The 24,546-nt window shown below is 37.9% G+C and overlaps 2 protein-coding genes across 7 annotated transcripts in view; both read right to left on the bottom strand.

Moving 5' to 3' along the window:
• The window catches only part of LOC131689720 (fibulin-1), a 42,160-nt gene extending 38,692 nt beyond the window's left edge, over positions 1-3,468 (bottom strand). The window contains exon 1 of one of the 6 annotated variants that reach the window (XM_058974993.1): positions 3,377-3,468. The gene's annotated coding sequence lies outside the window, so the exon portion shown is untranslated. Of the gene's footprint in view, positions 1-3,198; positions 3,357-3,376 lie in introns of those variants that run through there. The other 5 variants (XM_058974994.1, XM_058974999.1, XM_058974995.1 and 2 more) reach the window with 5 other exon arrangements.
• Positions 3,469-16,192: 12,724 nt separating this feature from the next.
• Positions 16,193-16,978, bottom strand: LOC131691347 (TCF3 fusion partner homolog). Its single transcript, XM_058977667.1, has 2 exons — positions 16,722-16,978; positions 16,193-16,515 (listed from the first exon to the last, which is right to left on the bottom strand). Exons 1-2 carry the CDS (start codon positions 16,928-16,930, stop codon positions 16,371-16,373), a joined length of 354 nt encoding a protein of 117 aa, XP_058833650.1. The 5' UTR covers positions 16,931-16,978; the 3' UTR covers positions 16,193-16,370.
• Between the last annotated feature and the right edge of the window lie 7,568 nt (positions 16,979-24,546).

Here is a 24,546-nt window from a genome sequence, read left to right as displayed (position 1 = left end):
CATTGTAGTACTGCCTCCACCTTTCGACCACCTCACGTTCGTCTGTCAAGATGCCACCCTCCTTGTCTCTACACATTTCGGCCCGCGGCACAAAACCGTTGCGAGAGTCATTCAGCTTCTTGAAGAACGCCCGCGTTTCCTGAAAGCGATACAGCAGCTCCGTCTCCTCTTTCTCAGACTCTTCCAGGCGGCGCTTTTTGTCCTGAAAAAGACGAGTCTGCTGTTTTCGCTTCCGTCGATATGACTCCATTTTCTGACGAGTGCCATGAAGCAACATCGCTGTGCTTGCTGCATTCTTCTCGTCGAATATCTCTTGGCACTCACCATCGAACCAATCGTTCCGTCGACTCCTCTGTACGTATCCAAGGACGCTCTCCGCAGTGCTGCTTATGGCTGCTTTAGTCCTGGTCCAGCAGTCCTCAACGGGAGCATCGATGAGCTCCTCCTTCGGTGGCAGCGCTGCTTCAAGATGCTGCGCGTACGTGTCGCGACGTTGGCTTCCCCTAGTCAGTCCAGGTTATACCGTGGCGAGCGCCGGTATCTTAAACTGTTCACTACGGATAGTTTTGGACGCAGTTTAACCATCACCATCAGTCGATGTTATCCATCAATCAGAACATGATCAATTGGCGTCTCTGTTTGTTGCGCTGATTTCCAGGTGTATCGGTGCAGGAGGCGGTGCTGGAAGAAGGTGCTCCTTATGGCCATGTTCTTGGAGGTGACGAAATCGATTAGTCTTAGGCCGTTCTCGTTCGTCTGCTGGTGGACGATGAACCTTCCAATTACCGGTCTGTATTCACCTCCTGGATAACCTGAGCATTAAGGTCGCCGATGACGATCTTGACATCATGTCTTGGGCAGCGATCGTATTCACGCTCCAGCTGCGCGTAGAATTCGTCCTTGTCGTCATCGCTACTTCCGAGGTGGGGACTATGCACGTTAATTATGCTGATGTTGAAGAACTGGCCCTTGATTCTCAACCTGCACATTCTGTCGCTGACCAGCACCTTCGCCTTATTCGATTTAGCTTGAAAAATATTTGGCCAGGCATAAAACTTTTGTTGCCAAAATGTTGTCAGATGTATAATCGTTCCAACAAGGGCTTGTTTTGTCAAAATCAGTGCAAAGATACCATCGCACGAGCTCGCTAAAAATTGACCTACTTGACCCCTCTCTACTCTACACTTAAAGATATCTTCAAAACTAGTTTCATAAAACCGATTACTCTACAAAACTATTTCAAAACAGCCAAAATCCCCTCTAAACATGAAAAGAAAAACTTAAGAACGTTCTCAAGAGCACTTCCCAGTGATTTTTAACAATTTTAGGTTTTATCGACCCATTTTTATAATGGTGTTGAAGACCTGTTTAAAAATACGATAAAGCTGCCATAAGTATTGATAGTTGTTTGATTTTCTTCTGAACTAACACTTCTAGTGCGCTAAAAAAGTTTTCTTATTAGATAGAGGGCTTGTTTGTAGTCGAAAAGAATCTGCTCGAGAAAAAAAATCTATCCATCGTATGGCAGTCCATTACCAGAATGAAGGCAAATAAAAATCGATAATATAAGTTGCCAGTTTCTTAGAATTACAATTGAAAAAATCTTTTATACCATGATTAGTTTTCCGATACTATGCAATATTAAAGGTCGAAAAACTCAACAATCTTTGCGACAACGGCTAAACCATTGATTTTTATAATAATTATTAATTCGTTTCGAAAATTCAACATTCTTTGTGTATGTTTCTAATAGTTATATTTAAAATAAATCGGGAACAGAAACATTTTTCTACTCCAAAAATGTATTCAAAATAGCAAGTATAAGTTCAGTCCATAAACCAAATATATTTTAATTGTAATTCATATTCTAATGGCTACCGCTGAAAGTTAATCCATTCGAAGTAATATTCCATGCTGTCTTCTACATCACTCCTATTATATTCCACCCATCCTTTTCATTAAATAATGATACATTTTACCCATTTTGGATTTGGATTAGAGCAAAAGGAAATTTTTGACTAAAACTTGTCAATTTATAACCAAAATATCTTTAGTCATTTTATGACATTCCCCGAGTATATTAAAAGTGATTAGAAATTCGTCATTAATGACCGTATTTTTCTGGACTTGTGGACCAAGACGACACATCTTGGGAAGGTGATATGGAGGATCTCAGATTATGGACTGGATGAAATTCTTTCCATCACCAACGCTAATAGCCACTGCGTGCAATGGTAAATTTCATGCACAAAATGTGTTTAGTGCTTTATTAGTCTATATAATTAAGCGTTGTAAATACATAAAAATACCTGGACTTGACAAAAAAATCCGTACACCATACCGCATCGAAGCGAAATCATTCACCATGCTCAGGCAAACAGTCCGCACAGTGTACGGATTCTTTCGTCATAGTTTGACCAGATTTGCTTAGATTTTCTTAACCCGAAAAAAAGATGCTCGAAATCGAAATAAAAGAAGACTTCATCGCCAAATAAATTGATCAAGTACTTCTCTGATACGATTCCGGCTAAAAATGGAAATGATAGATATATTAGGCGTATCTAGCACAAATTGAATCCATTTAACTCAAATATGCCTCTCCTTGTTTGGAGTTTACATACGATATCTCTATAGAACTTAGTATTTAATTTAATGTTTCTTTTTTGTCAATTTTTGATACTCTTTTCGTTTAGTAATCTACACAATTATGAGTCTCCGATCATTTAAGAGTAGTTCCGTTACGTTTTAAAATTGCATGTACTTTTCTTGGCAGTATTTTAAATATGCCTGGTTGTCATCCCTTCAAACAACCAATGAAAAAATAAAACTACGCAGCTCACTGGGGCTCGATTCCCAACCCTGCACATTCGGTTAAATATTTTTCTGACCCGGAATTTTAATCTCTATAATCGAAACAATAAAAAACTGTATCTCTCCATGCACGGATTACATCATATTCACACTTAGTTCAGTCTATTATGGATTTGTATGTGTAAAAAATCTACGAGTTTTCCTGGGAATAAAGCTTCAACAGTGTTTAATTAACTAGATGTCTTTCGATATTCGCTAACAAGTGACACTAATCCCAATCAGAAATCTCCGCTCAACGAATTACATAACTCTTTCCATCAGTAGATATTCCCATGATTTTCCAACGATGACGGCGAAAGAAGAAGTTTCAAAAGCAGAATTGAGCACCACCAATCTCAGCGAATAAAAATCACTTTTTTGTTCTAGCGTGATGCTCGCCAGTGCGAGGAAATAGCGTGTCCACAGGACGTTACAAGGCTCCATTCGCCAACTGAACACAGTTTCACTTTTTCACTAGTTCTTCTGGCTGGCGGAAACCTGCAACGGAAACTAACACAAAACTCACTAATCACGATGGACTTGGCCTGCAGTACCTATAAACCGCGACTCAACACGACGGACGATCTTTAAGCAATGAACGCACCCGGTGAGACACTGTCACCAGATTCGGCCAGCGGAGGCTAATATATAGAAGATGTTTGCTTTATGATAATTAGAACCCGTTTCGAAGATAGCTCTCAAATATGTACATACATTTTTTTCTCGTCCTACATGGGAGACCGTCGACTAAGAAGCGAATCTTTTATCTATACTCACCTGGGCGCCCGGTATCAACGTGGTGTCGTGTGTTGGTAGACGATACCGACTACTGTGTATACTTACTTGGTCGAAGCAGGAAGAATCCTCTAGCTATCGAGCGGGCAAACCAAGAAATATATTGTGCAATGGGAAAGCATAACGCATTTTGCTGTCGCTGGTTGGGGCGCCAGTTGTCCATCCGTAAGTAGGTATAGGGTAGGTACGTGAATTCTGATGCTAAGTGAACAACTGCAGTACAATAAAATTCTTTGAAAATGCTAAAAGCGCTAGAAAATGCGACGGAAATACAGATCCATTGGCATTGAAATATGACTGGGTGTCAGCACATGGTGTTAGAGGGTTTTGCTGCGATAAGAGAGCTTTATTTTGTGTTCAGTTTGTGGCACGGAGCAATGCCAAGTTTAATAGAAAGTGTTATCATTCATTGCAATTTGTACCAAGAATAGAATTGAATTTTATTGCTTTCAAATGTTTCGAATCCGCATGGAAAAGGAACCATCGGAATGTTTTACACAAAGATAGACTTCTTGTTGGTTTTTTGTCAAGTTTATCCAATATACGTGTACATAATTTATAAGCCTGGTTCTGTTTGTGAAAATGTATGCTGTACAATGTACAGTGTACATATATTTCTTGCAAGAATCATGCAAAACAGATTCACACGAAGTAGCATATATCAGACAGAATTAACATAATGTATTCAATCACAACTCTTTTTGACTTCAAAGAGGAAAAAATAGGTTAACATCATTCTCAGGGTCACCACAATCTCTGTCTGCTTTAGACCTTGGGAAATAGAGTAATTTGTATACGAAACGCCTCAAATTACTATCAATTGCGCTTGAAAAACAGAGGTAAATTGTGTTGATATAAAAATTATAGTTGCTGAACAGAATTCTTCTTTAGAAGGTCCCTAACAAGGTCTAATTTTTCCAGCGCTTCAAAAATATAATTTCTGACCCGATTAACGGGTCGTTTCCCAACGTAGGGGAGACCAGTAGGTTGGCCGAGTTTCGGCGTTTACCACAATGACGCTTCTGCGAATCAGTCATTGGGGAGAGGTCTGACGTCTTTAGGCAGGCTTACATCTGCAGCGGATTCTATACTGGTGGACGAGTTGCAAATACAGTGAAGACCCGTTTTTATCAGCCCCTTGCACAGTGGTCGCAATGGTACCAAAACATGCGTTTAATTAATGGTGCTCTTGGGGTTGATTTTAGCGATTTGGTGTGTTAGGAACATTTTTTCACAGTGGAGCACTCTTCTTTTGATGTATACTGAATTGTGATTAATCTACCTAGATGTGATATAGAAAATTTATTTCCACTAACTTTCGATATAGAGTCATGGTGTCAATGACAAAGTTATAGAAAATTTTACTGTAAAAAAACTTTTTGGACATGAAAACTATCCAAAATGTAATGGTGTTAAGATAAAGCGCGTTATTTGTGGGAGGCACCCAAAAAATCATTTTTTCATTATATCTTTTTTCTGAGATTTTTGCAATCCTTCGAATGTTCTATAAGAATATTAAATTTACAACTCGGTCAACCTACCACAATGCATATTTTCGAGGACAATCACGGTTTACAAAAGCAAAATTAAGGTTACACTGGAAACCGTTATACCATTTTGTTGGGTTTTGAATACCCTTTGCAGCGGTACTAGGTTTTCGGAAATCGGATATAAATTGATTCGTGATCAGTGGTGCAAATTTTCATTTTCAAATGCCAACTTTCAGCTCAATTAAACCCAACCATGATTCAAATTCAAAGCCTCCCTTAATCATTCACTTTCAAGTTGGCGGTATTTTCATAACCAAACCGTACGTCTTCATTTCAAATTGATGCTTTTTCATTCACCAACCAAACTTGTCATCTGCTTTGTAGAGACCAGTTTAGGTTAAATGTTGACATATTTTGCGTTTCCAAGTTTACATGAATAGTAAGAAATATGTTCAGAGTAGTTTTGCTTGAAAAATCTAGTCAATATCCCAGTACAGAGATATTCACAGGGTCATTGAAATCGAAAATGAATGGTAAATGATTGAGCAGCTCGGCTATTTGAATGAATTATGCAAACAAAAAACGGCGAATTGAACATAGTAGGGCATGATTTGAGATTTGTTCTTCCTTCAAATTCAAAACAACCTGGTGAAATTTGCAGCTCTGTTCGTGATACATACATTTCTTTACATAAACAAAAATTTACTCACCAGCACCGTAAAAGGAACAAACGTGCTCCAGTACAAACGACAACACAAAAACACCTGAAAGTACGTCCGTAAATGGGTAACCTAATACCCCACCAAAATCACGATAGATGTCGCTACTGAGCATAAATGCCTTTTTATAAAAGACACTCGGCCAACGGCCAACCAGCCCCGGTCTCCCCTATGGTAAAGTTGCCAAGAAAAGTTGACGTGTTTTTCACGTTACATATTTATATATCTAATACTGAATTTCAAATAATAAAACTCTTCGATAAACTTCAGAAATGTAGTCAGTTAGTGTGAAATTTCAAGCAATATATAGGGTTCGGCAAATGAAGGGCTTCGTAAAAACTAACCCAAAAGTATAGCAGAACTATTGTTTTAAATTTCAAATTATGTCAAATCGACTTCAGAATAGTCCAAATTGACACATTCCATTGGTCAAATCATTCTATCAATCTATAGAGTGCAATGATATGTTGAAGATGACCTAGAAAAATGATGAACGTTGCATACCAGTAGTACTTCTAAAATTTGAATCCAGCCACAAGATATTTTCAGAATTACTACGGTTTCAGGTTTCATTCAATATTTTCTTTACAAAATAACCTATCGAGCGAAGATGAGATGAATTAACCGGTCACCCCTTGCTGGAAATTAATCATGCGAAGTCCTTTTTAGTCCAGAGTGATAAAAGACGACATTATGAGGCTGTGCTCAGTCCTTTCCTTAAATAAACCAATAACTGTCTAATGCGATTTGTCTTAATCATTTTAAGTGATATAAATTGGGTCTGGTAAGAAAATGAAAGTTAATAAATAAGTTGTTGAAAGTTAAATGCAATTGAATTCTGTGTATAACATCATGACAGTAATATTTTTTTATAACAGCTCAATTACCGGATCCTGTATTTGGTTTCACACTCTAGTGTACTAGATATATCTAGATGGAATGAGAATGTGTGCGTAAAGAAAGTGTAACCTTATTTAAGACAACAATTAATTAATCTCATCTGAAATGGATAAAACATTCCATTTTGCAAACACTTCAAACAATGTTTTAATATTATAATATTTTAATATTATGTAACTAATGTCCGAGCAGCGTAAGGATTTGTTTTCACAACTCGAGAAACCGGAACATAAACAACGTTTCGGTATAATTGATGTGTTCTTTATTATCACACTTCATACCAGAATGCGTGTTTCACACCGTAACTGATAACAACATTCTTCTCAGCGGCAGGGTCGGCGGATAGTGTGGGTAGTATGGGTAGTACTACCCACTCGAAAATAACCAAGTGGGTAATCACCCACTCGAAATTTTTGACATTTTCATAAATTTGAAATTTGCCACGTATGTATCTCGGGCACACATTTGAAAATATCGATGCACAATAACTTCATTTACACAAACACACTGCAAGTGATTTAATGTAAATGTAATGCAAGCGTGTGTATTGCGAAAATGAGACAAATCCCTATTCTATTATCCTCACCCTATGCTTACTACCCACTCGTGCTAAAAGTGTAACGATGGCCCTGCTCAGCGGTCCTCGCCGCACAGTCTGACTGACAGTGTAGTTTTCCGCGCACTTTCGAGAGATGCTCGGAAACCGTGAAGATGTTAAACTAAACATTTTACGTTGCTCACGAGAACTAACATGATGAAATTTACCAGGGTTGACTCCTGTGAAAAATTAGTGCCTCTGCATGCCCCCTTGCTTACTGTGCTTGATAATGCCTTGGAGAGACGCATCATCAAGACTACTGAGCGGGTTATGTAAAAAATGTCTAAAAGTTTTTTGTGCCCTAATACTTAACATTACCGTAACAAAATGTGTAAGTACTGTTATTATTCTTACTTGATTAAAAGAAGCAAAGAAATTTACAAATTCTTTTTACAAATCGTTTAAAGTGATTTTCTCTTACTTTTCGCTTATATTTTGTTTTGTTCATGTATGTTTGAATACTGTTCTGTGATAACTATATGTTTAACCCTCTGCTGCCCAACCCCGCCTTTTGGCGGGATACGGGAGAATCGCTATAGAATTTTTCGGCTTTCATATTACAAAAAAAAATCTACCATAGCTTTCTTAATCAAAACCAAAATTTGGGCTGCAGAGGGTTAATGTTGATAATACCGTAAGAAAACACGAAGTATTTCTGTAGGTAGGTTTGAGATAACTTTATTTGATTCTTGTTCGTCAAGTTATATAATGCTAACATAGTTCGATATCGATTGATATTTCATGCACTGTTTATCACAGTCCCTTATTGACTGCCATACCCTGTCATACCCTCTGCCTATAGTAAACAACACATCCATGCGCGGCGTCCATATGCAAAAGCTCAAGTTACCCACTTGAAGCTTTTGTCACATGACGTTCTGTCAGATGACATCTCAGAGCTTTTTATAGCACGTTCCGTATGACAGTTCTTACTGTCAACTGCCGTTCCGTGAATGGCAAATTGTTTATATACAAAGAATATTTCGTACGTATATCACTGCGAAATATTCTTTTTCAACACTTCCCCACAATTTGCACATTCAATACACCGAATAACTTTCTGTGTATATTTTTAGGTAACCCCTTAGTGAAGGCATCTGCAGGTTGATCGACGCTTGGGATGAACTGTAGTTTTACTCTACCATTTTTGATGATATCCCGGATGAAAAGGTATTTGATATCCAAGTGTTTCATCCGTTGATGTGATCTTGGCTCCTGTGCTATGTTGATACATGGGATGCTATCTTCCATTATGATGAATGGTGTTATGTTTACATCCAATTCATTGAGAAGTTGTGTTAACCACACTCCTTCTTTCGTAGCAGCGCAAAGTGCTATCAGTTCTGCTTCACTTGTTGATAAGCTTACAGTCGGTTGTCGTTTCGTTGACCACGAAATAAGATTACCGTATAGTAGAAATGCGTATCCTGAAATTGATTTCCTATCATCAGGATCATTTGCAAAATCTGCATCGGCAAATCCTACTAAAGCTGGATATTCGCTATTTGATGAATAAATTATTTTTGTGTTGCTCGTTCCCCTCAAATATCGCAATATTCGTTTTAATCCTGACCAGTGCCAATCGGTGGCGCAGTTAGCATATTTGCTTAGGGTGTTTACCGCAGAGCAAATATCAGGTCTAGAAGTTAGTGAAAGATATTGTAGGCATCCCAGCAGTTCTCTGTATGGCTCTTCAGTGATTTTTGCCTCAGATTTTGACCATTTCGTGTTGATATCCAATGGTGTCCCCACTGGTTTACAATCAGCCATCCCAAATCTACTAAGAAGTTTCTCCACGTATATTGTTTGAGAAATTTCAATAGTCTGGCTTTCCAAATCACGATTTATCTTCATTCCCAGGAAGTGCTTAATCTCTAACATGTCTTTCATTTGGAATAACCTTCCAAGTTTCTTTTTAATCCACGTAATTGCTTCGATGTTTTTGGCAAGTAGTAAAATGTCGTCTACATATAGTATTACTATAATGCCTCTAGATTTTGACTTATAGATGCAGTTGTCATTTTTGAGAGGGACAAAACCTAGTGTTTTCATTGCATCATCAAAATGTTTATTCCAAGATCTGCTTGCCTGTTTCAATCCATACAAACATTTGTGTAGACGAACAGTTTGTCTTTGCCCATTTACGTTTGGTGGAAGTTTCATGTATATTTCTTCTTCTAATTCAAAGATAACCTCTTCATCCGTAAAAGTAACCCTTTTACCATTTTTGCTAACCCTTCTAACCGAAAGGAGATTTTCTTCAAGACCCGGAGTAAAAAGAACGTTGTACAATTTCAATTCTTTTATTGTATTGTTACCCACAACACTCTTTAATCGCATTTTTCCAACTTTTGTTGCCCGTAAATTCTGGCTCGCTTTCGCCGTCGAAATGGTGATTGGCTTCTCTAATTCTTGGACATCTTCCAGCAGCTTCTCGTCATTAACCATATGGTCGCTTGCTCCTGAGTCAATTACGAATCTGACTCTCCTACCACGATTCACTTTGGTCATCATTGCAAAGCTCTTTTTAGGCTCCATCTTTTGCTGCTTCTTGAACTTATCTTTCTCCTTCGCGTTAAACTTTTTCATTAGTGGGCATTTATTTTTAAAATGCCCAGTTTCGTTGCAACCGAAGCATCGGGTTACCTCTCTCCTTGGCTTGTACTTTGAAGACAGCGCAACGTTTTTTGTTTCTGTCTGCTTCTCTTCCCCAGCTTCAGCATCAATAAACATTCGTTTGATCTCCATGATCGGCTTGGCACACAGTTCTTCATTCGTCAGTACCATCAGAGCGCCTTTGACGTGTCGGTACTTGTCTGGCATGGAGATCAGTAGAGCATGAACTTTTTCCGATGCTGTCATTTTTGAACCCATACGATCTAGCTCGCGAATAATCAGATCGTACTCATCAAAAATCATGGACAATTTGTCGTGATGTCTTTGTTTGATGGTATACAACCGGTCCCGCATATTAACCATAGCGGCTGTACCGCCCTTTTGGTACGTTCTGACCAGAGTATCCATGGCTTCTTTCGCATAGTTGAGCCCAATGAGTTTATTCAAAACATCATTGTTGACCATCATGACAATCTCGTCCAATGCTTCGACGTCGTCATCAAGCCGTTTTCTGAGCTTAGCCTTCCTGGCTGTTTCTAGCTCTTCCGAGGCACCTACTACTGGTTCGTAGAAGTCCTCTTCTTCGGGCGTTCGTAGCAACGTGTGCTGGAGTTTCATCTTTATAAGATGATGTTCCATTCGCCATTTCCAGGCTGGGAACCGCAACTCCGAACCGTCGAATATCGATTCGCGGTTGACGCTACCGAAGTATGCCGTCGTCGGCACGGTGCGCTCGAGAGTTCCCCTCTCGTAGCTACCACCTCTTCTGTCCTCGAGAGTAACCCTCTCGGCAGATCCTCCAGCTTGCTGCTGGGTTGCCATCCTCTCGGCAGATCCTCCAGCTTGCTGCTGGGTTGCCATCCTCTACTTGCTCCTGAAACGCTGGTGCTCGCTGGATGCCGTTTCTTCCCGAAACGCTGGTCCTCGCCGGATGTCGCTTCTGTCCGAAACGATGGTTCTCGCTGGCCGTTTCTACCCGAAACGCTGGTCCTCGCCGGATGCCGTTTCTGCCCGAAACGCTGGTCGTCGCTGGATGCCGCTGCTACCGGAACGATGGTTCTCGCCGGCCGTTTCTACCCGAAACGTGTATCTTCCAAAACAACTATTTTACAATAGTCCAGGTGGCTAGTTCCAGTTAACTACTGGGCCCATAACCTGTTGATAATACCGTAAGAAAACACGAAGTATTTCTGTAGGTAGGTTTGAGATAACTTTATTTGATTCTTGTTCGTCAAGTTATATAATGCTAACATAGTTCGATATCGATTGATATTTCATGCACTGTTTATCACAGTCCCTTATTGACTGCCATACCCTGTCATACCCTCTGCCTATAGTAAACAACACATCCATGCGCGGCGTCCATATGCAAAAGCTCAAGTTACCCACTTGAAGCTTTTGTCACATGACGTTCTGTCAGATGACATCTCAGAGCTTTTTATAGCACGTTCCGTATGACAGTTCTTACTGTCAACTGCCGTTCCGTGAATGGCAAATTGTTTATATACAAAGAATATTTCGTACGTATATCACTGCGAAATATTCTTTTTCAACAGTTAAAACATTTTTCCCAAAAGTTACGACAATCCTAGCGCATCTCTATACTTTCAGCTTTGGGTTGTTACTTCAATTCTGTGCGCCTTAACTCGGTTGCGTGGTGGTCATCGAAATTCAAATTTCGGGTCTCTCGTGCGGCAGTATACCCGACCAGGAGAAAATAACTGGGCAATAACCCGAGCATACTATTTTTTGGTATTCATACCATAACTTGGTACTAATTGATTATTATACCTCATTGAGGTATTAAGCAGGTATTGAAGAAACATTTTTCAATACCTGCTTAATACCTCAATGAGACATAATACTTTAATTTAGTATTATTTATGTATTCCAGTGATTTTTTCAAATACCAAATCAATACCTTATTGAATACCTCTATAGAGTGAATTTTGTTACTGGAAGGTTGAAAAATGTTTTATTATGATTCAGGTATTATAATAACTTGTTTTATTATCAAATAGTTATTTGTAGAACATATCTGTGTCATTTTTTTGTATTTTACCTCTTATGTAGAGCTCATTAATACTATATTGTGGTAAACAGTCGTTGGTATTGGTACCGAAATTTAGCACTCCGCAGTTATTTTCTTCTGCTCGGGTATACTCTCAAATCGGTTGAAAAGTGTTCACGGAAAAATAAAACAACCCGCAGAATAAGTTCTTTTAACTTAAATTTAGGTAGTTTGGAGTTTTGTGTCGCTTTCGCACTTATTAGTGTTGTCACAAACAAAGAGAGAGATTCGGCTCAGTCGAGGTCTTCCATGGAATAAGGTACTTTTGAGTTGTTTGAAGTATACTCAAAATTAGGAAGATGCCATTTAAATTTTGGCAAATTTAAGCCAAGGTTGAGTATAAAAAACCTGTCAATGAGTTGTGGTTTTTGCCGTGGTTAAAGAGAAACTACCTTCAACACGGTTAACCTAACTTTACCTTATTCCACGATACTCCGAGATTGAGTCAAAAGAGCTCAACTTTTGGTAGTTTTTCGTATCCGTGTTCCCAGAGACTTGATTGTTGCCATCTTGGACAATGGTTGCTTATTCATCCTTATTGCTTCGATTCGCTTCCCTTTTATGTTGCCTTTTGTTGATTGCTGTTGGTTTTTTTTTATTGACCAACTGAGTTTCTCGATTCTTGTTGGGATTTATTTGTCGAAGTCACCTGGACTAATCATATTGATTTGTTGGCTATTGAGAAGTTACTTCTGTATACACAGATTGGGTTTGTCATTTTGCTCATTTACGTAACTGATTCATAATTCATTCTTTGTAGCCCACCGTTATCAACAGATGTCACATTATAGCAGAGTGGCCCACGGAATTTCTCTCGCAACTTTTTCTCAGGGCCTAAAAAATCAGGATGGACTCCGGTGAAAAATTCAGGGCTTTGCAACTGTTTTCTTGTTAGATATGTTCTGATTGCAGTTGAAAATTGAAACAATGAACTTACGCCTATTGAGTTTTCTCCTATTTTCAGAGTGCGCAGCTAAAGCACAGGCTAACAGACATAACACTATGAGTGAATTTCCGTAAAAAATATCGATCGGGCATTTTTCCCAGAACATTAGCTCCACCTTTTATTCATTTGCTGGTGGGTTACCCCTCAGGCTTGGGAACAATTTTTCACTAGTGGTATGTACCCCATATGCTTGTTCATATGTCAGTGGCACCATAATTTCAAAAGCGGCCACAGTCCCAACAACAAATATATTTAAAATGGCCGTTAAAATGAGCGAAGCACTATTTTCGAGTGTTATGTCTGTTAGTCTGTGGCTAAAGCGCAACTAGTCTATATGATGGGTAAGTAGATTCTCCACAATGTTCATAAGACGCGCAATAATTTCCAACCCTGCAAAAGTCACATAAACACTTGGACTTCATATTGAAAAGTAATACAGCGGAGACCCGTTTTTATCAGCACCCGATTTTATTAACCCCCGATTTTATCTACCCTCGATTTTATAAGCTTTTTGATCCGACTTTATCAGCTTCATATGGAAATTGATAGTTGGTAGTTTGATGGGCTCTAGCAGACGAACCAAGTTGAATTCGAGTAAATCCTTTCTTGGGCATTCTTATCTTAGAGATCCGAAAAATGCAAAAATGAAAATATTATTTTCAAATTTTGCGCTGTCACACCCCCTTAAGGGGAACTTAAAGTAATTAATCAGAAAAGGTAACGCGGCTATATCTAAGGACCAAAAAAGAATATTTTAAGAGCCTCGGTTCATTCAAAAGACAGAAAAATATATGACCCGATTTAATCAATGTCCCTGTTTTATCAGCTTAAAATTCTCGAAGGGGCTGATAAAAACGGGTCTTCACTGTATAACGACCATAATTGGATCTCGTTCTCTTACGCTGCGTAGGCACTCTTTTTCAGCACTGTTCTATTCCTGCACATGAGAATAGAGCATTCAAACTCGTGGAATCAGAACATCGTGTGCAACGAATGAGTCACAATATTGCCTTTAATGATGTTGGTGAGGTTTGAACAAGAATCAGACGGAAATGGAATCTCGCTTCGTGCTGTTAAAACAACCAGCAAAGGAAAGTAAATGTGGTGGCAATCGTTGGACAGTTGTGTTGAAGAGAAGCGTATGTATAGCAAGAAATGAACTGATTTTATATTACTGCTAAATCAAACTACAATTCAGATAAAGATTGATCAGAATAACGTTTATTTGTTCGGTTTATTTGTTGCTTTCTCTGCTTCCGTGCGTTTGGGACCAGGAGTCACACTAAAGAGCCTCTTTATTTCTACTCTTTGTGGTGTGCAGTCATGGAGTAGAATGCACGTATGGGAGCAACACACATCGGAGTGAAGAGGGTTATTGTGAAAGAGAAGAGCGGTGGTTCGCATGAAAAGTGCAAAGAGCGTTTTTAGCGTTTTTATTCTTCTCTTTATTTGCTCTGAGGTGCATTAAATCCCTGATTGCCACTACAGTAAGAATGCGTAACAGTAGTATCACGACAATTCGTAGACATCTTTGAGAAAAGGATGGGAGGTTGGAAAAAAAAACAAAACTTTAAAGAATTCAATTAAAGTTCGCAGTAATTTCTTTAAAATTCGAAATGTTTTCGTAAAATCCGTCGAAATTATGTAGAATACTCTAAAAGCTTCTATGACTTTCTAAACTGACATAGGCACGAAATGTATTCACGCAATTCATAACCCGAGCAGAAAAAAATAACTTCAGAATACCAAATTCAGGTATACTGTATCCGATACTTGAACACCACAATAAGGTATTGAGGAACCTTGCATAAGAGGTAAAATACCTGAAATAATAACAAAACCATTTCAACCTTCCAATAACAAAATTCTCTGTATGGAGGTATTCAATAAGGTATTGATTTGGTATTTGTAAAAATGAAGAATGTTTCTTCAATACCTGCTTAATACCTTAATGAGGATTGTATAATACCAGAAAATATTATACTCGGGTTATTGGCCAGTTATTTTTTCCCTGGTCGGGAAACGTGACCAACATTCCATTTGATAAGAACTATACCGGCACGCAATCTTTATCTTTTGATAAGCTACTTTCTGGCAGCCTCTTTTCGCTAATCAAGTACGCGATTAATACTTATTAACAGAGCTTTCCTTTTATGGAACGTTTGTGTAGAACACTGAAAATGGCTTTCCTTTTAATTCCACCAGGTGCTATTTATTGAATTGAACATACGTTAGGGTGCCAATTGTATGTATGGAAAAGATGACCATCCAAAATTGAGATCGAACATAAGTATTGGAAGCTCAATATGGTTCCTATAATCACATGTCAGTCCCATGTAGATAAGCCATCCCGTAGAACACGGGGATGACTTGCGATTAAGGTCAGTATATATACGTATTTCACCGACTTCTTCGGTTTCCTGTGCACTTCTCCGCAGACACTGAAGAAGTAGTCAATCTAATTATATCACCTGATGGAGTTTAAAGAAAAACTTACCCTTTATTTTTTATTTACTCATTAACAGGTTCATAAACGTTTAATTCGTTATTTTTTCCGTTCAGAATATGTTTGCGTTGGGCTTCCAAGCTACCATGAATGTGTTAGTGGTTAACCCTTGGCTACATTACATCCTTTTCATAAGTAGCTACACCACTGGGTTAGGCTCACCCCGGTTTATCAAAGACTGATGTTGTTGAGCAGGGTGTATGTAGTAGGGATACGGCCTTTCGTATGTAGCACGCAACCGAAAGTGTTGTTTTTTTGCTCTCTATGATGTAAATCGAATGGGCGCGTGATACTGTGCACGGTACAGTCAGGGATGAAATGCTTAAATTTAAAACATCCATCCTTATTCTTGTTTACGATGAATGCGAGATTCGAAAGAAAGTGGTTCGTAGTCTCGTTTACGACATAACCATTCAAACCGCTTTCGAACGAATCTCGTTTTCGTCGTAAACAAGAATAAAGGTGATCGCACGGTGCCACATGGTTAGAAAGTCATGATGAGACTATAAAAAAAAGTTTGACGAGACGGACCGTGATCGGTCTTAGCCGTCTAAGGACAACTCAAAAAAAAGTTTGCAATAAAACACTAGTTAGTTCTTTTTTTAGCGGGCTGATAGAGCTTTGGACGAATTAGCAACTGTCTGCCAAGTAAACACCGATCCTTGGGAGGAGGACTAAATTTTGAATAAAACACTATGTAGTTCTTGGAAAGAAAACAATAATTATTCATTTCCACCGATCAAATATACATTTCCCATTGTTGGATGAAATTCCAAACTATTTAGCATTAGAAATTACTATTACTTAGGATTCACATTGGGTATTACGGTATAAATATTCTGACAGGTACCAGATATGATAATAACGAACGTATTGTATTTACTCTACTTCTTTACTCTCCTCCGGCTTCTCTGCCACAGGTTGCGGAGCTGTTCTCCAGCCATCGTTGTACCGGTCCAGTCGGTTCTTCAGCATTTCCACTTCACGGCTTCTCCTTTTAGTCATCTGTTTCACAACGTGTAACCTAAGAATGTATGTGCAACAATACAGTACAGTACAGTTCAGCAATGATTGAAAACATCATAAACATATGGGGTTTTCGATTGATTGACACCGGTGTAGTGGAGTGCAGAAAACTGGGTATGTTCCATTGACACTTCTGCTAGAAAGTGCAAAACCAGTGCTATCCACTACACCGGTGTCAATCAATCGAAAATCCCAATAGCATACCTGTGCACAATTCTCTCGTTGTTTTTCTGAATTGCCTTACAGCGCTCTTGCAACATCTTCACGCCTCTTCGATATAGCTCATTTTGTTCTGTTTCGTTCAACACTTGATGTCCATTGCTCTGCCCCTGGATGGTCGGGTGCATTTTGGATGGCTTTCCACTCGTCATTGTGGTCTTAAAATTTGAACATTTTCCACCAATATTGACCATCAAGGTAAAGTTGTTTACGTTTTTGTTGTCACTGAACTTTCATGTGGCACTGACAGAAGCAGTCTCACCGCTGCTGTATGCCAAATGGCAGAGGGCTCACGGGTGAAATTCGAGTTGTAATGTGTGGTGAATTCGAATGTTTATGTGTGGTGAACACGTGCTCGACAATAACGCATGCGCATCAAAACCCCGCCAAATACAAATCGAGGCTCCGTGTGCCGCCTGTGCTACAGATAGATAACACGAAAATGTATATTTTATCTAATTATGTGATAACATGATGATGTTTTAGAGAGCAGTGAATTTATTTATTCAGAAAATAAACAAAATCGAAGAATAAATATTTAAATGTTTTCGTTCATTCAGTCACTATATGCAACGTTACACGATATTTTTCAATTTACATTTCAACGTACTCGGAGAAAAATCAAAATACATTCGTTACATTTAATCTGAATTGGTTCTGCCGCTTTCTTACACAGATTTTGGCTATCAGATATTGTTTTAGCGCCCTGTTAGAATTTTTACTGGCTTTGTACTTGTTTGCATACAGATTTGTTGAACTATACTGGTATCGTAGGGCACATTTTTTTCAAATCATGTATGTTTCGTTTTACATATTCTAACATGAAAGTTTTTCGGTTAGTTTAAGAATGGTATTGACAATCGATATTGGAAATTTGAGAACCTTCGCGATCCTTTTGTCTGCCCACGTTGGGTTCAAAACTTTGGTGTTACTTTTGAACGTGGTTATGAATTCCGATGAAATCTTCACTACTGAATAAACAAAAAACGGTTCCGGATCAAAAAACGGTCCCTAGTTTCTCGCTTCGACTAGAGATGCGACAGTTAAATTAAAAAGATGTGGCTAAATTCTAAATGAAACGGACAATGTACTGCCAGCGTAAAAAGCGACGTCAGTATTGCGAATCTTTTCTAAAATCCACATCGTGACAACAACAGACGAGATGCTGGATTATATCGAGATAGAAAATAATCGAAGAGTTGACAAATGTACGGAAACGTCAATAAATTTGCAAAAAAAACATGATCAAACAAAAATGTTGTCGCAGGAAGCGTCGCTAGAATTATTGCGATAGTTGTTGATACGCTTGACTTTTTACTCTCAAAAATTTTTATAGCGGCCACTAAAATCGATACAGTAGAATTTTACAGTAATTAATAATGGCAGGAACCGATGCAGAGTAGCAATGAGCAAAATATATAACGAACGGGAGCTCGGATTCAAACTGGCGGAATAATAAACACACGGACATGAGTTTATACGAACAAGATTATTGCTTTTGTGTGAGCATGAAGTGCGAAACTATTGCCGTTTTTGATGGCAGTGCACCGGTGTAGTGGAATGAACGACTGGATGATGTTGGCTAGAATCAAAGCTCGTCGAATGTAAACAAAGATCATTAACTGGCGCCAAAGTTGCGAAAACGATAGAGTTCAACCGGAAGCTGGAGTATTGCCAGAAAATTTTCCGATTCCGATTTTTTCCGATGCAAATGACGTTGAAGATATGTAATCGAACTCTTTTCACTATAATGTACGCAAAATAACAAATAATTTTTTTTCTCACAAAATTAATTTATCACGACCACACCTTCCATTGAACCTATAGGATAGGAATCACTATCCTTTTGATGGGATAACTGTCAAAAATGCAAACCCATATGGCTAAATTCACTGTCAAGGAAGGTCAATAGTGTTATGTTCACATATTTTTTTAGAAATTCAATTAAAAACCAGTCTGAAGTTTTAAAGGTTGAACAGGGTTTCTGTTCCCTAATTCATCTTAGTACCTCTATTCATCCCACCCATTTGAACACATTAGTTAGAGCAGTGTCTGCTACTTCTATTCAATGCATTAGCTCAAATGGTAGGATGAATAAGGATGCGTTGTATTCGATTTTGCGCTTTGCTCCAACGCTAGTATTTTACATTATACAAGCCAGATTTTCTATTGATTTGCCTCTTAAGAACGAAACAAAGATGTTGATACCTATTTAAGCGCAATACAATGAGTGTATACCGAGTTATCAGCAAAATAGTGTGACAACGTGAGTAATGAGATGAATAAAGGCACGTCTTCTCTAGTGCTATATTTATAAATATGAGCTTTATCCGTTTATGAAATAAAAAAAAATTATTCTTCATTAATTGACCTAATTGATATTTTTCACGAGTTTTGTTTTGAGACAATAATAGTGGCCGATTACGTATCTTTAACATCAGCTGCATCTGAAATAAACAAAAACAAAATATGGCTCAAGGACCAGCTGGATGACGTTGACTCGAATGTAAACAAATTTCATTCTGTAATCATTGGTATCCGATCAATCCTTCTGATGAATTTTTGGATTTTCAAAACTCTTGTTTTTTTTTCGAAATGCTTCCTAACAAAAGAGATTATAACTACTAGAGGTCGCTGTTAACACAGAAAATTTATCATCTCTTACATATGCTAGGCCCATTAGTTTGACACATATTGCCCCGGGTACACACATGTCAAAGTGATGGGATACAATACGCTAGAGCGAGACCCCATGTTTCAGTCCGTGAATACATGGAGACAGTAGCGTTTTGCTCCCTTTAGTAGTTATAATTTCTTTTATTATGAATATTCACCTGGCTGTACAGAAGCCACTCCGATTAGACTTGAATGATGATTGGAAAACTTTCGACCCAACTCCACTACTCGTTGTCATTGTCTGATGGCAAAACAAGTGTGAGTCGAGCAGCTTGGCTCGAAGTGATGAACTACCATGGCAAAGAATCTCTCGAGTTATCTGTGGTTTGAGACGATAAAAAGAATGGAACGACAAAAAATGTATGTAGGGTAGAAGCTTTATTCATCGGCTCTTGCTATATTATACTATACACGTCAGTTTTGTCACCACACTGCTTCTCCGGAACGAAGAAAGATTTTGCTACTGACCTGGATAGTGTGACACCTTTAAGAATGAGATGTATTAGGGAACATCTACCCTAGGAAGGTCGGTACGCATATAACCGGCGATGTGGCTTGCGACAGCAATGATACTGCATTCCACTACGGAAGAGAGCTTCAGTGCCTCAAGTTCATTAAAAAAACTTGTTAAAAGTTGCTGAAAATTCGCCGGAAGTTTGGCTGATGGAATTGAAAAAGATTAAGTATGCGTCATAAAAATAGTTTTTCCCGGTAACTCATAAAACAACAAAAAGCAACAAGTTTCTCACTTGTTAGTGTTTTTCATTCGTAATTGAATCTATTCTTGGAAAAGATGACGTTAGAATTACTTAAATTATTATAAAAACGAAAATTCTATGGCGTGTGTCAATGGTATTGATGTGAAAAGCATCTTCAACGACTCGGCAATTCTCTTTCCCAATGGAAATAATTTGGGATCTTTAAAGAATCTTTTGGTCCCTTCCTCAGCTTCAACCCTGACCCAAACCGAAGGGAAAATAAAAACACTTTGTCACTGAATCTGCTCTATAAAGCTTTATATCTGCGAAAAACGAGTTGCGAAGACAAAAGCAGTCAGCATCAAAAAGCGCCAACCGTCCAGAAACCCATCTTAGCCATATCATTAGAAGATATTCAAACGCACCAGAGGACCCCCTAGAGAAAATGTAGCATAAATCCAGGCTGCAAGGATCAAATCGTATAACCGTCCCCTGTCCGCCTGCCGTTGGGGAAAGTGTTGACGCTAGTGGGATACCATCGCGTACCCCTTCAAGAACCAGCAGTGTGTAGAAAGTGATGAACATAAAAATCATCACATACATTCGCATCGCGACGAAGTACGGGTTGTGCGGGTGGCCAACGGATCACCGTACATACTCGCAAAAAAACAAAATAAAACGTTACGACAAGTGATATGACTGGTTTCCTTCATGTTCTTAAGATGCTATCAGTCGTATCCTTTCGAGCTAGTATTATGGCGGCAGACAAAGCGGCAAGCTAGATGCATTCATCTCCGCCAAGTGGCGAAAGTGTGGTCGCTGGGTGTTATCTATCGATTTGTCGGGCGAAAAGGATATGGGTTAGCAATTTAAGGGTTGTTACAACTGTCGCTCTGTGGGCGGGGTACGTGGGCTGTTTTGGTTTGGATCCCCCTGGGTGCCTAAGGGCAACGAACGGATAAAGAAGGTTCAAGTAATAAATTGTACCTTTCAATACTAGGATTTGGGATTTTATGCTTTTTACCACATGAGAGAACAAATATCCGAATTACATAATGCACATGCCCATTGGATCAATTGGTTCTAATTCTTAATTATATTCTAACAAGATTTCCAGTACTAGCAAGACGAAACAATACAATGGTAAATTTACTAGAAACAAACATAAATAAATAAAGCTTCAATATATGTATACATTATGTACGTGTGCAAGTTTTATTCACCATAAAGATATTTTTGTCTATCTGTAAGGGAGTATTCAATTTTATACGTAATCGATGAATTTCCTCCTTGGGGGTTATTCTATCTCGTAGTTGGAGTGTATATGCCTATGTCGCACGTGAAACGCCTGCATCGACTGCAATATTATCAACGATAACAAAATTCATCGCATACATCACATCATAGAGTATGGAAATGTGAAACTAGTATAAGAGAGCCAACATGGATAATTGGAAATCGTTGGTGCTAACACCTACCCACATCCATGCATTTAGTATTTTTTACCGAAGAACATTTTCAAGATCGATTTCATAATCGAGAGTCGAAGGCACGATTAACATATTCCATTCGTCGATGTGTCCAACTTCAATTGAGTTCTTGTCGTTCGGTCTCACGAACACTAATGCAGTTTGCTGGTTGCAAAACAGTCCCATCTGCTTTTGCCGTCTTTGTTTATTATTTTCCACCATCAATAGCATGTAGTATTTGTGTCATGCGACGTGTACGTACATGAGCCGTAGAAAAGTCTATTTTTAAGATCCTCTTATCAAACCCTTTCTGGAAAGTGCCATATAGAGTTATTTACCGACAAAGTTTACTAGCACTGTTTCCGTGAACTTTGCGATGTGCTACGAGCGAGCTGATTCGTATATGATTTTTTCATAAGTTCATGTAAACAGTACTAATAAACTTAAAAAAGTGAGATTTACTGCGTTGCTAAAGAATAAAGAACTCTTTTTTGGGGGGTAACCCGATCAGAAACACATAACAGAAATATTTCAAAACTATATCACAGACTAACAGACATAACACTCAAAAACAAAGCTTTGCCCGCTTTAACGGTCATTTTAAAAATATTTGTAGTTGGGACTGTGCCCACATTTGAAATTATGGGGCCACTGACATATGAACAAGCACATGGGGAATAGACCACTAGTGAAAAATTGTTCCCAAACCTGAGGGGTAACCCACCAGTAAATGAGTGTTTGGGAATGTGAATAAAAGGTGGAGCTAGTGTTCTGGGAAAATTGTCGGATCGATGTTTTTTGAGGGAATTTCCTCATAGTGTTATGTCTGTTAGTCTGTGACTATATCTCGCATTGTTACTTGTTATAAGTTTTTGTTATTTTAACTACTAACGAGACCTAATTTATAACACAATATGATACAAAAATTGTGTTCTGTTATAATCTTGTTATTTCATTCTGATTGGGAAGGGTTTCAGCGTGATTTTTTTTTGTGGATTTTATTAGAACTTTGCATGAAGCGAATGGATCAAAACTTTCGTATATTATAGTGTATCATTTGAATAACATTCTGTAATTTTTTTATGCAAAAATATCGACAAGCGTCTTGGTGGTGATACTTTTTGTAGAACGTTTCTCGAAAAAACATGATTTGAGGTGTTACCTGCCATTCAGAAACTACTTAACCGATTTCTTTCAAACTTTGCATAGACATTCTCAAAAATATCTATCCTCTACGTTGAGTTTTTGAGATAAATTTTCAATTAAGGCGGTTTTTTACTTATTTTAAATAGAAATTTTTATTTTTCACGAAAAATTCCACCTTTTTATAAGTAAAAATTATCTCAAAAACTCAACGTAGGGGTTGGGTAGTTTTTACATAGAATGTGTATGCAAAGTTTGAAAGAAATAGGTTAAGTAGTTTTTGAATGGCACGTCACACCACAAATCATGTTTTTCCACAGACGTTCTACAAAAAGTTACAAACATTACTAAATGTTATTGAAATGATACATTATATTATGCGAAAGTTTTGATCAATTCGCTTCACGCACGCAAAGTTCTAAAAAAATCGCGAAAAAATATTTTTTCCGCGCTGAAGCCTTTAATCCCCCCCCTTAAATTTACTTAACTCTTACGTAAACAATACATGTTCTAAATGTTGTTTATTTGATTTGGTTATTGTTTGTGTTATATGTGACACATATTGTTTTTTCTGCTGTCAGTCGTCACACATACCAATGAAGTAAAATTTAGAACAGTGTTCTATTCGTGTTTTAAATTGTGGAAAATTTAAAACAGAATAGTCGAGCTGTTTTAATTCTGATCCAAAAAAGTACTCGAAAAATAGAACTGAATCTCAGCATTGCAATCGATCTGTTTTATACTATGTTCACACTACAGAGTTGAAACATTTTATAATATATAGCAACAAGAAAAATGTCATCAAGATAGCGTTAAAACATGATTTAACTCGTAGTGTGAACGTAGTATTAGTCGGTGATGTAAAATAGAACATCCCATATAGAATACATGAACGTTGCGAACAGCCTAATGGCAATAATTCTCGATAATCTGGTACTTCTTCGAGCGAACTCGAACGAAAATTGGGTCATTCGCTAACTGGGCTGCGCTCTTAGTCCAGTTACTGAACAGTTGCTGTATATAGTTTTCCGTTCCATTCGATAAATTTTAGGTCTAATATACATAATATATGTAACATTATTCACAAAATAATTTCGTTGTAATACGTAAAAACGATTTTAAATTAAATTAAATTAAATTAAATTAAATCTGTAAACATAGGAAAACTGCGGTTGTTTACATCTGGCCTATCAATACAACACCCAAAATGAAAAAAAAAACTATATGCATCGTACACGTGTTTATGTCAAATAAAAATAACCCTGCGGGAAAACCGGGAAAACATGTATTATTTTTTTCTGACAGGGCATCATTTGTCGTGAAATTCGATATGTCGTGAAATTCTGATAGTGTCAAATCAAGACTGTCAACACATTTCTTTATTTTAAATTTAAATTTTATTTTCACGTTTCCTGAGTTGAAAAAAAAATATTGTTGTAATCACGAAAATCAGCTTTATCGATTTATGTAATAAAAAAAGATTTTTTTCTCATATAATGACCCAATTGGCTCTCAAACGTAAAACTTATCCGCTCGACGCGCCAACTATATTTTATTTTTTAGCCCGCCAGGTTTTTGTGTTTATTAAACGAATTTACATAAAATTTTGAAAAGCCAGTAGCAGTTTTATTGAAAAACTCTTATTGCAGTTATTATATATCAAGATTATTGTTGTAGATACATATTACCATTATAAATCACAAAATTGTGGACTTATTTTGTTTTAGACGATAGCGATCAGAACACCACCACCCCTTGTTTTGCCGGGAGTAATTTTATCACGATCGTTGCGATATACCATGAACCTAGGACCGAATAACTGTA

The sequence above is a fragment of the Topomyia yanbarensis genome, chromosome 3 (genome assembly GCF_030247195.1).
Source record: "Topomyia yanbarensis strain Yona2022 chromosome 3, ASM3024719v1, whole genome shotgun sequence".
In the NCBI taxonomy this organism is placed as follows: Eukaryota; Metazoa; Arthropoda; class Insecta; order Diptera; family Culicidae; genus Topomyia; species Topomyia yanbarensis.
The sequence above is the reverse complement of the archived record's forward strand: the minus strand, read 5'-3'. Positions and strand labels throughout refer to the sequence as shown.